Source organism: Haliotis rufescens, unplaced genomic scaffold, assembly GCF_023055435.1.
Source record: "Haliotis rufescens isolate VD_foot unplaced genomic scaffold, xgHalRufe1.0.p SCAF_4, whole genome shotgun sequence".
Lineage (NCBI taxonomy): Eukaryota > Metazoa > Mollusca > Gastropoda > Lepetellida > Haliotidae > Haliotis > Haliotis rufescens.
The window spans coordinates 35,885,784-35,901,133 of NW_025964112.1; the positions used below are offsets into that span (position 1 = coordinate 35,885,784).

The following is a 15,350-nucleotide window of genomic DNA, read 5'->3' on the forward strand; positions in this document are numbered from 1 at the left end:
GCCTGTATAAAAATATACGCGTTCAACGGAGGATGCTGAGAATACATATTAAATCATTGACGGACAAAATATGGCATAATAGTTATTATGAGTGTTAAGTCGTTTCAAAAGGAATGTTTATAACACAGCTTGCATCGTGAAAAGTTGTTACGCTCGCCGAAACGGTCTGAATCCCAATGGCCTAAAAGAAGAAAACTTGAACCATGACGAGATTCTATTGAGTTATTTCCTTTCGGTGCATTCCCCTTCGACAGTGACATTCTATATGCCATTAGCTCTGGAGGGGCTACATTTCCACGCAAATTGGCTCCATGCTCACTGCAAGGTAGAATCCTGTATACTCGCAGCCTAGAAGCGCATGTGGAAGAACTAACTAAACACGCCCACCGCAGCCAAATCTCGTGTTCTCGTTAATGAAGGGCGAGATGATCATAGCAGACGATAATTGTGATCGTCAGCCTCTGGCGGGATATTGAATCAAGAACCGTAACTCTTGTTGGTTTATCATGTCAAACCAGTTAGTCTAGCATATCGAGTGGGTCTATTCATATCGATGGTGCACTTATAAACAGACAGAGGTACAACTAGTGTGTCTGCCAACTACGACGCTACTGGGATCACTAGCTTCAGTGTGATAATGGCGATTGAATCGCCGGACTCGAAATTTAAAGCAGACGACAGACAGCCTCGTTTTCAGGAATTACTTTTTTTCACGCTACCTGTATTGTGAACTCGGAAGAGGAATCACTCTAAGTTTGGAAAGTTATTGTGATACTGTGTGATTGTGAATATTCGGGAAAAATGAAAAGGAATACGCTCACTCGTCTGTTTTGTGTGACTCTGGGATCAATCTGGATTACTTATGCCGCAGCTAAAAAAGGTAGGTTCCATTGATGAATTATGGACACAATTACAATACAGCCAGTGTCTATTATTTGCTAAGGACATATTTTATCCTGAACTAGGACATGAACTAGCTCACAACGCTCCGTTCTTTGTTGTTCTCCTTATGCATGCGCTGCACAGGATGAAAACACTTGCGCCACTGTTTAATGAATTTGTCCCACTCAACACTCGGTACGTTGTACATTGAGTGACTATGTCTTCTGAGAAAAAAAGTCTTACAAAAACGCTGACGTAAACGGATTCAGATGTGTTTGCTATTCAACCGACACAACGACGAAAGAAACACACAAGAACCAAATGTCTTCATTAGTGAGATATTTGCGTCCGTTACTGTCTCCCATAAACACATAATGTTTTCCAAAACATGCCGGATTTAATTAAAAAAAGCTTGATAATCTTAATCGAATGTGACATAGACTTGTTGAAACTGCTGTGCTCTGAATGACGTGAATGTGTTTTCAAACACATGTCGGATTTCATTCAATTACCTCCAAAACAAGTTTGATAATTTTTATTGAAGGAAACATCGACTGGTTGCTATTCTAACAATTATCATTTGTTTAACATCTTAACAATATAGGGTATCTTTAAGTATTACCGTTAACTCAAAACCTAATTATTTCATTATTTATATCAAAAGTGAATATATTAAAGTTTACGAAGAATAGGTGCACGTGGAAGTCCGGTTGCCTCGAAGTTTTCCCTTAGCCCCAGTAACGTCGATGTAAAGACCAACATTGAACTATATGTTATCACGATGTAAGAATGAATAACATAAACAGAGTCAAACTTGATATCTTATTTGTATTTTCCTTCTTCTACGCAATGTACACATACTGACATTTCCAAGTGTGTCCAAATTGCGTGCGCGCTGATGTAATTGTGCATGCAACGCTACTTCAAAGCTTCAAGTTACTTCAATATAAAGGAAATCCTCTCATGTTTGGTCAGTATACATAAGCATGGTCACGTATAGCTAATTGCTCTGGCTGGTTTCGTAAATGCATTGTTATCTGAAAGAAAAGATGGATTATTTCTGTGAAAGTCGGATCTTACATGCTTCCCTTGATAATATGTATATTGGACTCAACCCTTTAATTTCATTGTATCTATTACTTCATATGTGGATGGAAAACAAGACCACATATCACCACATAACAAGACTATATACCACACGTGAAAATAATGTCATTTAAACCAATGATATTGCATACTATTGCATGTGTTCTGCTTTATGTGACCGGGAACTTTGTATAATCGTAAGCGTTAATCTCCTTCACCACAATTAACTAAAATTTATTAGGACAACATGAATTACCTCGATGAAAATCGATACCTGACATAAGTTGTTGTAAATGTAGAATTTAAAAAGGAACTTCCATACCACCGGAGTCGAACCAGGATCCATTGACCTGGGGTTCGAATCCCCGAGTCACACAATTATAATATTGGTTTACCAGTACCATGTCGGAGCTCCTGTGTTTTGTCAAATTAGGAAATGTCAACGTCCCATGTCACTCACTGTTTTCTTTCCTTACAATTCTGACATGTCGTGATAGCTAAAATACCGTTACCGGTAAAAGGGGATTTAACGTCGCGTTCAAGATTGTTGGACTTATATAACGACGTGCATGCACATGTATCTCAGTGAGGTAGCACTAAAACCGACATTATTTCGGACTAGTACATGCAACTACTGGCATGTACGTCTCTATAAAAGTGTAATAATCTTGAAAACGACGTTAAACCCTATTTCATCCCACACATATATTAGTAATACGTATATTCCTGATGGGTGAACAATACTGACGGTCATTGGTTTCAGACCACGTTAGCAGGGGTAGTCTGGAAGAAAAGGCACCACCTCTTGTAGATAATGTATGGAGTGAAGTCTTCGGAATTAATCTCCATTTTACCCCGAATGCTCAGAACCACCAAAAACGTAATTTTTGTCCTGAACGATGTTCCCGAAAATGCTAGGAAAACTTTCTCAGGTTTTAACCCCAAATATTAAGTTTTCATTAGGCATGCTGGATGGCATGAAATTCATTTGTGGATCCAAAAGAAATTGTTTTCATGGAAAGAAAATAAGAATATGTATCTTTTTAATCTGTCGCAAACAAAACTCCCAGCCGAATATACACGGTTGGTCCTTTCATACGTCCCATACACGAGAAGTATACTTCTTGATCCTTCCAGCCAATTATTTACCTAAACTAGCATGTCCTCCCATACCTCACGGTATGCATTCGAAACAACCTATCCGCCGTCCTGGTGCACTTCGTGTGCATTCATCAGTTGAGGAGCGCCTTCAAGGCTCTGAACATGAACCCCAGCGTCTGGAGCACGTCATGAGGAGCACCGCAGACTCTCTGGTTCAACACAAAGGAGAGTGTTATGCCATGCTGCATATGCAAGTGTCACCACGGTCTACTTTATGAAGATGAGGATGAGGAACAAACGATACCTCTGTGTGCCACATATAGCAACTATCTGACATGAATGTCCCTGATTTGCCGGTAATAATGAGAAGGGACCCCCTTTACACCTACATTTGTGGTACTAATGCACTTATTCCTATGTGTAACCGTTTACGTTCATTCAAATATGTTGGATTTGGGATGCTGAATAGAATGAGTCATACTTAAACGCTTTGGGTTTCTTGGTATTGCCATCAATGGATGTCAAGGGGAATTAAGTTTAGGTACAGTGTGATATGGTGTGATGATTTTCCTTACATGTGCCATTACTGGTTATAGAGTCGCCATTAGCAGCATAACTAATGTCATGGCGTACAATGGCATCTCCATAAAGACCTATTATAAGTTAATATAAGTGTCTAAAGCACTTCCATAATCATAAGATATCTCTGCTAAAAGCAGCGTCCATTATTTGGTTCCGACAAAATCATAAGCGTGTGATTTGAGATTTTGGATAGGATGTGTCACACTTTAACGCTTTGGATTTCCTGATATTGTCATCAATGGATGTCAGATATTTCAAGGGAAAATTAGGTTTAAATGTACTATGATATGATTTGATGATGTTACTAATGGGTGTGTCAATACTGCTTATAGTGTTGCAGTTAGCAGTATAGTTCTTGGCATTGCCTACGATGACATCAGAAAGACTACTGACATAGTAGTAAGACATACTGTAAATGTACGCGACAAAACCCTTTCCATAATCGCAAGATATCTATGCCAAAAGTCCACTGTACAAATCCGTGTTTATAAATCACAATCCTATAGTGACGATACCAGGCGTTCTCTAAACATTGAGCGTTTCCTGCACCGGCACATCCGTCACAAACACATGCACAGTTTTTCGCCTAGAACACGGAAACATATGGTAAAGTCAAATTAGGGAATTACATTGGAAATCAGTTTGGTCACTGATGCGTCAAATTTGAAATGTCTTCACATACGTACCACGTGACCTTTTGAAATCTTTACTAAGGCTGTAGTAACCATAGTGATTGGGTTAATGTTGTTTTATGCCGCATTCCAGCTAATATCACATCGTCATGTAAATTAATCGAATCTGGACCAGACAAACCATCTGAAGTGACCCAATCAATTTAATCAACTCGACAAACATAGGTTACTAGAATTCATTAAATAAAGGACGTAGCGATTCAGATTTTGCTAGTAGTAGTATGCAATTCGGTTTGCTATATCAGCCTTTATATAGCCTAGTGGTTAAAGCGTTCGATCGTCACAACGAAGACCCGGGTTCGATTCCTGAAAAGGGTACAATGTGTGAAACCAATTTCTGGAATCCCCCGCCGTGATATTGCTGAAATATTGCTGAAATATTGCTGAACGCGGCGTAAAGCCATACTCACTAACTCATCATTTGTTCACGCGATTATATTTATGGTAAGCTTGTATTGTTTTGCTCCCTTTTTAGAAGTATTTCAACAATTTTACGGTGAGGAAAACCATAAATAGGCTTCACAAGTTGTACCCATACGCAGAATCGAACCCGGGCCTGCGCCACCACGATAGAATCCCTGATCCACTAGGCTACCCCAGTATCGTCATAGGGGCGGTGGGGTAGCTTACTGGCTTCAGCGTTCGCTCGTCACGCCGAAGACCCGGGTTCGATTCCCCATATTGGTACAATGTGTGAAGCGCATTTCTGGTGTCCCCGCCGTGATAAAAAGCAGACTGAGACTTAAGACGCTCACAGAGAAGGAATAAAAGTGAAAAGTACGCTTGTAAATTCCGGTCCATCTCAGTGTAGGTGGTGTCTGTCTTTTGGCATTGTCTTCCTCATTCTCCGCTGACTACAACCCCAAAACGTCTTCAAGAGCCACAATTCCTACGCTCCTCCGAGATCCATGATTATATGCACCGGACCGATTTATGTCCCTTTTGCACCTCACATTTCACGACATTATCTATCCGTATCATTTGCTTCATTCATGGTGCATGCATGTGAGATAGTTGTGACATACATCACAAGGAATCCAGGTCAAAGGAGGTGCAGAACAGGGGGATGCTTGGATGCTGCGATGTTGGGAGGGAACGGTGGAGGGTAAATTGAGTAGAAGGCTGTGATACTGACGATATGGGAATAGGGTGGGCGGAAAGGAATGAATGGAGATAACAAGAGATATACAGAGAAAGATCTTTTTAAATGTAAAAAAATGGTAACAGTGATTTATTTACGGATTAAAAATATATACGAACTCATGAGGGCATTGAAGAGAGGGGCAGAGAAAGAGCGTGTGAGGTGCAGAGGAAGACAGTAAAAAATCTATTGAATTAGAATAAAGAGAGATGGGGAGAGAGGCTTCTACATTGGGAGAGAGATATAAAAAATATATAATGAGGTGTGGCTGCGAGGGATAAGTAGGTGTGTTAATAACGCAGTACTGTGCTGCGCTCTGATTCAGCTGTCGGTGGCCGTGCCCCCACGGTGATGTGGATGTTGTAGTCACAGGGCGGGAATGATGGGATGAGTCGGGACAAAAGGGGGTAGTTTATTTCACAGCTGGGTGAAACTGACAACGACTGGATAGAAGAAGAGAACGCACAGTAGGGGATGACATGCTGGTGACTGGATTACGCCCACCCTTGTTCAAAATCTTTTTTTTGTGAAGTGATTCCAAGATCTTAAGCCGCGAATGGTTGGAAGCTCTAATACCACTTTTTTGTTAGCGTGGAAGTGAGTGAATGTTGCTTAAAGCCGCAAGCAGTGGTATTCGTACTACGCCATATCACGTAAATAAACGAGCAGGTAAAGCATGAAGTAAAAAGCGACAAATACCATTTCCATAGCTAACATGAGCAAAGATCCACACCATATGAGGCTTGATGATACACAATCAACTAAGAAATAAATAACAAGAACAGACTTAGTTTTATCCGTCAGTTCGTGCTATTAGTAAGTCAGATCATATGCATTTTGTATTATCCGTAAGGTCATTCACAGCTCGTGTTGTCCGGAAGGTAACATGCAGTTCATGTTATCCGTAAGGTCACTTTCAGTTCGTGTTATCCGTAAAGACACTTACAGTTCGTGTTATCCGTAAGGACACTTTCAGTTCGTGTTGTCCGGAAGGTAACTCGCAGTTCGTGTTATCCGTAAGGTCGCTTACAGTTCGTGTTATCCCTCAGGTAAACGACAGTACGCATTTTCCGTAAGTTCATTTACAGCTCATGTTATCGTGAAGGTCACATCATACAGTTCGAGTTATCCGTAAGATAACAGGTCTCTGAGGTCACTTACAGTTCGAGTTATTCCTGAAGTCGTATTCCTACAGTTCGTATCACCTGTAGTTGCCTGTGTACTTCAATGGGGGTCAGTTGCTGTGATACCACGGACAATCGCCCACGCAGGTGTGTGTTTCCTCCTACATATTCCAGTTGATGACATTGATCACAAACATATGACCCCCAGACACAGGAATCCAAGAACACACGCATTTCCCACCCTATCTGCCTTTTTACTGTCTGCTAACAACCCATTCGGTATAACATACATATCCAATCAACAACAGAACACCTTCCATGCGTAGATAAACATATCTTCGCATTGCTATCATCAGCTGATAGCCCTTGAGGAAATGGTTTCAATAATGAACAACCCTCCATGAGGCCAATTGCCTTGGTGCATAGGCACTTGGTTCTTTGAGAACTGCAAATGAAACTCGCCGCATAAACACTTTCTGACAATAAAATGCTCTTAAACGTCAGCCTAATTATCCCTGGTACTAACCACAGGGTCATCCCCAGGCCGACGGGGGCGGTCGGGTAGCCTAGTGGTTAAAGCGTTCGCTCGTCACGCAGAAGACCCGGGTTCGATTCCTGATATGGGTACAATATGTGAAGCCCATTTCTGGTGTCCCCCGCCGTGATATTGCTGGAATAATGCTAAAAGCGGCGTTAAACCATACTCACTCACTCAGTCACTCCCCCGGCCGACAACCGATCGAGAAGTAAAATGCAAGGTAAGGTATCATCAGCTGACCCTCCGGAAACTGTACTTCATGGAGTGTGCATATTCAGAAAATAATATTCAATATACTTGCTAGAATGAAAGCGTGATGTCAGCAGGTGTTTGCGAAAAGGGTAAGCATGGCGATCAAGGGGTAAGCAAGGTTCTCAATGAGTAAGGCAAGGCTATGAATGATAGGCGGTCGGGTAGCCTATAGGTTAAAGCGTTCGCTCCTCACGCCGAAGACCCGGGTTCGAATCCCGACATGGGTACAATGTGTGAAGCCCTTTTCTGGTGTCCCCCGCCGTGATATTGCTGGAATATTGCTAAAAGCGGCGAAAAAACAAACTCTGTCACTCACTCACTATGAATGATAATCATCAAACATATGAACCTTACGAGACGACAAAACAGAAGATAAATTCAGGAGAATGTTGTATGAAAGATTCGCTGTTCAGAGTTGCGTCCCTTGGGCACACCAGAAGCCTATGGTCGTGGTTCGAATCCCGGTTCGCCCCGATTATGTCTCTAGGTTTGTCAGCGCCAAACCCGTAGCTTTCACCAAAGTGGTAAACGTCCGAGACCTGCATCACTTCGGGCTTTCCTCCCGCATTAAGCTGGCACGCCGCGATATAACTCGAATACTGTTCAAACCGGCGTAAATTCAAGTCACACACTCGCATAGAAAGGTGAAGAATGTCGACATACAGATTGGGAGGAGAAATAATTCAAGTGACACCTTCTTGCATAGAGGACGATAGAGTAATGTCAAACATTGGTGCAGATAGGGAAGAGATTTGTCTCTAATAATGATTCTAAAGAAGGGAAACATAGTTTTAAATACAAGACTTGCCTCCCAAAACATTCTATTGATCCGTTCGATTACATAACATATAAATTGCCAATTTATTCCTATCTTTCATCAAGTATTAGTTCCCATGAAAGCATATTTCATTAAATGTACATCATACGATCAGTATCAATTTGATCGCATTTGATCCAAATGTAAAGTTAATCGTCGACCTACATGTACTTCTAAATATGTTGTAGTCCCACCTTACACAGATTATTGGCAACTATCTAAAGAATGTTTTATGTAGATGTATGGAGCTTCGGATATGCTATTGACTACATATCATCATTAAGCATAATAAGGTAATTATAGCCCATGCATTCACGCCAGACCACATTCCCGGCCTTGTTTGTGTATTAATCAGAGTCCATTTTTTTGTGGATTGTACTTCATCACATTGATGTAATGATACAGACGAATATGGATTGTGTTGAATCAGATTTCTTGTAGTTGTGTGTGTCTGCGAGCGCATCTTAAATACCAAGCATATGGTCTCCGGCATTGACGTTGTATATTGTATATTTTCTTTCAAACGCGAATTAAATACATTTTGAATACCTTTAACTATCTTATGTATACAGATGGAAGCGAATGAGGGAACAATGAAAATATAGGGAAATAAGTTTTACTGTCAGTGCATTTGAAATAGCATCAGAATCAAATGTTGAGATGCGTTTCTTTTATTTCCAACGCGTATTTGGTAGGCTGGGAACCAATGATAGCATATCAGTGAACTGTGTTTTAGATCTGTGTTCCCTTATTCATTTCCGTCGGTATATTTGTCCAACATGAGTGAACACACTCAATGGATAGTTGATGTGTCCATGTGTCTCAGTTGCTTTCTAAAACACTATACTTCGATACCGAGATGGGCATTTTATGATTTAATGAAATAGCATCGTTAACCTCTGATGAGCGTGTAATGTTATTACGCAGCGTGAGAACAACTGTGTGTGATATTTAGTGATTGTGAATACATCGCACTACAAAAATACCACTTGATGGAAATACTGAAGGTAGTGAGTGAGTGAATGCTGTCTAACTCTCAGTCGGCAAAAGTACAGCTATTTCACAGCAGCATATTAATAACAGAGTGTCTGGAATGGGAAAACCAGTGACTGAAATCATGAACAACGATCCACGCCAGCGGGTTGCATTGATTACACGCAGTCCGCAATTTCAAAGAGCTTGACCACCCGATCTCTAATACAGTCGACTCTTGCAACAAGCATGAGGTATAGGGTCATTCCAATCCGGAACTTTTACAGGATCGACTTCTCGTCTCAGAGCATGTACACCAAAAGACGTTCATACTTCACACTGAAGATAATTGTTCCAGAAATAGACTGAAACGTATGCACCACTGCTTCCAAGAAACTTCCGAAATTCACAAGTCTCTGGCACTGGATTCATGTCAGCGTTTTCTCATATTATGTTTGATTGGATTTCGAATGCATTATGTTTGGAATCTGTGAAATTTGTGTTTGTGATGAAAGTCTGACATACCTACAATGGAAAATCTATTGTGGGAACATCCTTTTTCTTATTTCTGTAGGGTTCGACCATTTGTTAATCAGAGGTGGTGTGTTTTGTTTTTTGTGATTTTTTGGGGGGATAGGGTGGGGGGTGACGGTGGATCTTTAGGTTTTGTTAAAAACAAAATAAGCTATTCCCGTAATTGCTGGAGAAAGTCACTGACAGAGGAAGATAAACTGGATTTTTGTAAAGTAATGTGTTTACTTCTGTTTCCTCTGAGGTCTCCAGCAACCTCTGCCGGTCGTAAGAGGCGACTAAATGGATCGGGTGGGCAGGCCTGGTGACTTGGTTGGTTGCATGTCATCGTGCGTTGCTCATAACATGAATATTATATCCAGACTCAATTATTTACAGACCGCCGTCATATAGCTAGAATATTGCTGTGAGCGGCGTAATACCAGATACAAACGCGGATGTAAAAGATATTCTCTGTATTGATGCGTGAAGCTTGATGTACGTATTCACTTAATACCCTGTTTTTGTCCACGGCTGCGGCACTGAATACTTTGGCCTTCTATACAACTGCATTCCCCCTGGCGCCCCGCCCTATCCTATTACATAAAAACTTTCTGTGGTTTACGACTTTGTCACGTGGATTTGGGGAGAGGTTCAACATTGATTAACCTTTAAACATAAACAGGCAGTATGCTCCAGGCGACTCCTTTGCAATATCTTAAATCAGACAAACTGTATCTTATTATGTGCAGTAGTGTGTTTCCAATTTAACCGGATTATTTACCACAATCTACGAAGATTGCACAAGTTGTTGGGTGGCATTTTTCCACGTACTTAAGCATGCTAAGAGAAAATTCAAGACTCACAAAATGGAGAGACCTTGTCAGACGAATGCAACTCAGTACACCGGCAAATATATGCAATTTGTATAAAGAGGAATAGTATGAGTGTGCATGATATTGTGCAAAGCTGGCTTATATTGGAGAAAGATTGCTAGGTATCGTCAGTATGTCTCCGGCTTAGGATCTACTCAAGTGCTACAATTGTAGAAAAGGGAACTGAATAGCGAGTGCGTGCTTTCTTTCCAACGATATGGGTTGTAAAATCCATCATGGTGGACAACCCAACATTGATCAACATGAGATATGTCTAAAGCAACTACACGCTCGTTTCATGCTCCGTAACACGCCACACAGAGCTCCTTATCTCACCAAGAAAAGATTTATGAATAAACCCTCAATAACACTATTCCGGTCCAGCAGGGACGAGGCAGCCTTTGTCGTCTACTTGCCTTCCCACAAGGTTTAGTTCAAGTTGCGCCTAGACTTGATTATGATCTCATTCTTTAAGAAATAATCATATCTACGTTCATCCCAAAACTGAAAATAAAAATCCAAATAAAAATATCAGCTTCAATGGGAATAATTTATTTCATTCTACCTCAAATACACAATTGCATTTTTGTGACTATTTTCGTTCAGGTGTTTGGTTTATCTTTTTAGGGCACTGTCATGGATTGCACCCCATCAAAATTTGGCATCATCAGTAAAGACCTTTCGGAACATCTTTTCGTATTATGTCCATCTTTGGTGGAAATGGCAGATTATAATTTCTTAAAACAGACTCGAACCAGTCTGTCTGTGATTTCTGTATGAGAATCCTTCGTGTATAGAAAAGTTTTCTTTTTTAAATTTTTGACAAGGCAAATACGAGTATATGTAGGTATGATTTATAGATGTCCCAAAGATCATAAGATCACCTTTGTCATGCAAATACCTGTCACGGGCTCTTTGTGTTCAAAGGTAAGCCTCATTTGATAAAACGTCATATGCATATGTTGGTCGTGTTAAGACTGGTACATAGTAGAGCGTGTTATTTGTACCGTAGAATAGGGAAGTTGATTCCTGAACAGGATGATTGAATGTTTCACACTGTTAATGTCGTATTGGTGGTCCCTGGGTGCTCTCTTCTTGTTGATTTGTTCACTGACTGAATATCCGATATCGAATTACGTGACAGGACGCGAGTGAGTGAGAGGGGTTTAACGTCGCTTTGAACAATATCTGTTCTATCTGGACGTCTTGGTTTAATAGAGGTGGAACCTATAAGTGACAGGACATTTGACGTTTACCACTTTGGTGAAAGCTACGAGATCGGGTTGGGTGCCAACCGTGAATTAGTGAGGCGAACCTGGAATGCAACAACACGTCAAGCGCATCCGGGCATGGCTAAGTGTCGTAACTCTGTACAGACACTTGAAGAGCTTTACACCAACTTTTTAACGACAGGAAGGATTTCCTATGTCCCTTGAACCATTCAGCCTGTCATAATTGCTAACTGAGAAACAACTCTTTTGATCTTAAGGCAGTAGGGCTCTAATGTACTTTACAACCTTAATTTGAGTCAACATTGTTTTCGGATTGGTTATCTTCAAAATCTAGCTTGAATTTTAATTGGATATAATATCGTTGAAACACTTGACTCTCGTATGTCAGATTTTAATCATTGTCGGTGTCAATATGTTACAAGTGCTGCCAAGTGGTTTCATTGATCTACAATTACCAAATACACGCGCGGTCAAATCCAGAGAGTTAAGTTCAGATCACCAGATTGTCCAAATGTTTCATTTCATTTTTTTTAACTACAAGCTAAAAGGATTTAGAATAGGTAAAGTCAATATGTGTTTATTCCATGTGGCAGTCGGTCGATAACAACGTCATTATTTACAAACGAGGGGTGCGTTTGTTTACTTTCGCTTTCTGAAATCGTAGTGCTACGAGTAGACCCTCCCTCTCTCTCTCTCTCTCTCTCTCTCTCTCTCTCTCTCTCTCTCTCTCTCACACACACACACACACACACACACACACACACACATGTCTGCAGTTAACGTTGAGACCATCTCATAGACTGCGCGCTTATTGTCGCGAAACATGTTTATCCTTTTTTCAAGAATTAACTCATAGTATTCACCAGTGTTCGAAATAGATGCCTATTCGCGACCAAAACGCCAGTGCTTGTAACATTTCCGTAAAGCTAGTCTGCCTGTCTTGTTGAAAATTCAAGTCAATACAATATGTTTCAACGAATCCTAATGTCAGTTAAGGCGTCATTATTTAACGTCAAAGTCTGTTGCCATTTTGTTTACATTTCGCAGTTTAACGGAAAAGCCACGCGAAGAAGTAAACTGGGTTTTTGCTGTACACTATTTATGTCTGATATACATGCACATGCGTTATAAGTGATGCGTGTGACAGTCTAAGAACCACCACAAAAGTCAGACACACACACAGTACAGTTTGTAAAAATTGTATCATATTGTTGTTAATACATAGTATCCTTGTGTATTTTTTAGCATAATTAACAAATGTAACACAAACATTATTTCCCTGACAACCTGTCACCTACATAACAGTTTGATTCTATCTGTGATAATAACATTTAAAAGATACTGAAGTATATTGTTTTTTTGTTATTCTTTGACGAATGTACTAACATACATATCAGCAGACAAAAGCAGGATACCATGTTTGTGTGTTACTCCCTGCCTTCCTGGGGCGGTTGATCTAGATGTCATCAAGCGGAGTGCTTATTTCTCTTATGGGCCAGTTTCAGATATCACATTTCGCATTCTCAAAGCGAGGCCATTAAAACGCGGGAAAATGAAGAACATGGGGAATGCCCTACTGAAAGTGTAGACTGGTACCAAACAGCCAAGCTCCAGCACCGTTGTTTAGCGCAATGGTCTCAAAATCCATTAAAAATACATTAAGGTTAAGACAACATATGCATGCTGTAGCCATAGGGTAGGGCTAGTAAAATATGACCAGGACCTGCAACAGTTTTTGTTAACCAGCCCTCCTCGCCTATGAACTACTTCATACGGTAATATTCACCATATATCCCTATATATTTCGCCGTTCATGTTTCTTCTGTGAATGCCACCAACACATCATTAACGTACACCTCGTCTGTTATCAATATATATCACCAGTTGTCCCTATATGTGTATTTTACTTTAAAATAATTTTAATTCAATGATTTTAGTCCCCTGCGGTTCGAAATGTAAAGTTCACGTCAAACTGTCCCTGTGTCAAGATGAAGTATCTCTCAATCGACCATTCTGTGAAGCGTACACACTCGGCAGGGATAAACAATGCTTTGACATGAGCAGGGTGCTTTTTTACTCGAGCGATTACAATGGTCAATATATCACCTTGTCGTGTGTGGCGAGGATGGGGGTATGGAGGGGTGGTCATGAAGTACACATTACACGCTTTCCAGCCAGATGACGGGATCATACAAGAGTCCTTCCTTCCAGAATGGTAGTAGATGACAGCCGAGGGTTGGGGTGGGGTGGGGAGAGGTGGTGTTTGGGGGGTGGGCTGTGTGTTACCGTTTGGGTTTAGCTGCACCTACATTGAAATTAGAGCATTAACCTTAATTGTATCACAGGGACACTTTTAGCTCAGTAAGTGCTAAGACCAGTATGCTTTACCTCCTACGTTAAAATTAGGATTTGGGGCGAACACCTGGTGTCGTCATTGTAAATTAGTATACAACGATTCGCGTATTTTATATTTTGTCACATTGTCTAATTCCCTTCATGTGAGCGAGATAAGTGTAACCTTAATTCGGAGACTTTCTACAAACAACGAAATGAGTGAGTGAATGTTGTTTTGTGCAGCACTCTGCAATAGATCCACTACATCACGAAAGCCTTATAACGACAGTTCATAATCCGACTCTGGCTAATACATGTGTGTTGGTATGAGCAACGATCTACGCTTGTTTATGAACTTCTAGGTGACACATTGTAATCACATTATCCTCGTCGGTCGACTCCGACAGGGATCCATTCTCCCCCGTTGCACATTCAGTTTGATTGACAATTTGCCTGTGCGCTGATGGTACACTTTGACAAAGAAAACTTAAGCTATTGTCGTTCATGAAACGGGACAGGTTTACAGGATAACTCGTGAAAAACAATACACAGTTTGGGAGATTCTTTTAATGCGATATCTTATGTCCAAAATTATATTTTTTATTGTGCTATTCTCAAGGTAATTTACAATAAATAAAACAAACAAAACCTTTTCCATAATCATAAGAAATCTCTTCTAAAACAGACTCCGGTGTACGATTCCGACTATATCATAAGCATGTGTTTATGAACCACTCTCAAATCGTGATGACGCCAGGTGTTCGCGAACAATATGTTTGTTGTTTAACGCCGCACTCAGCAATATTCCAGCTATATGACGGCGGTCTGTAAATAATCGAGTCTGGACCAGACAATCCAGTCACTGACATCATGAGCATCGATCCACGCTATTACGATGGATACGAGGACATGTATCAACCAAGTCAGCGAGTCCGACCGCCCGATCCCGTTAGTCGCCTCTCACGACAAGCTTAGTCGACTTTTACAGCAAGCATGGGTTGCTGAAGACCTATTCAACCCCGGATCTTCACGGATTGTTCGCGAACGAACAAATGCACAGTTTTGACTCCTTGCGGAAGGTCGTAGGAAGGTCATTGTTATACTCATTGAGCTAACATATACATATATTGTACACTCAGTAGTATACTTGTCATCAGCGTGTGGATAATATCATAGCGACATTTACAAGGAGCTGAAAACAACATAAATATA

General features: G+C 40.7%; 1 protein-coding gene across 4 annotated transcripts in view; it reads left to right on the forward strand.

Moving 5' to 3' along the window:
* The first annotated feature begins 429 nt into the window (after positions 1-429).
* Positions 430-15,350, forward strand: part of LOC124134712 (von Willebrand factor D and EGF domain-containing protein-like) — a 116,534-nt gene continuing 101,613 nt past the window's right edge. For 2 of the 4 annotated variants that reach the window (XM_046499751.2, XM_046499752.2), the window contains exon 1: positions 430-880. In XM_046499751.2, coding sequence (XP_046355707.2) covers positions 802-880 — 79 coding nt within the window. In that variant the 5' untranslated portion in view covers positions 430-801. The remainder of the gene's footprint in view (positions 881-15,350) is intronic. The other 2 variants (XM_046499753.2, XM_046499754.2) reach the window with 1 other exon arrangement.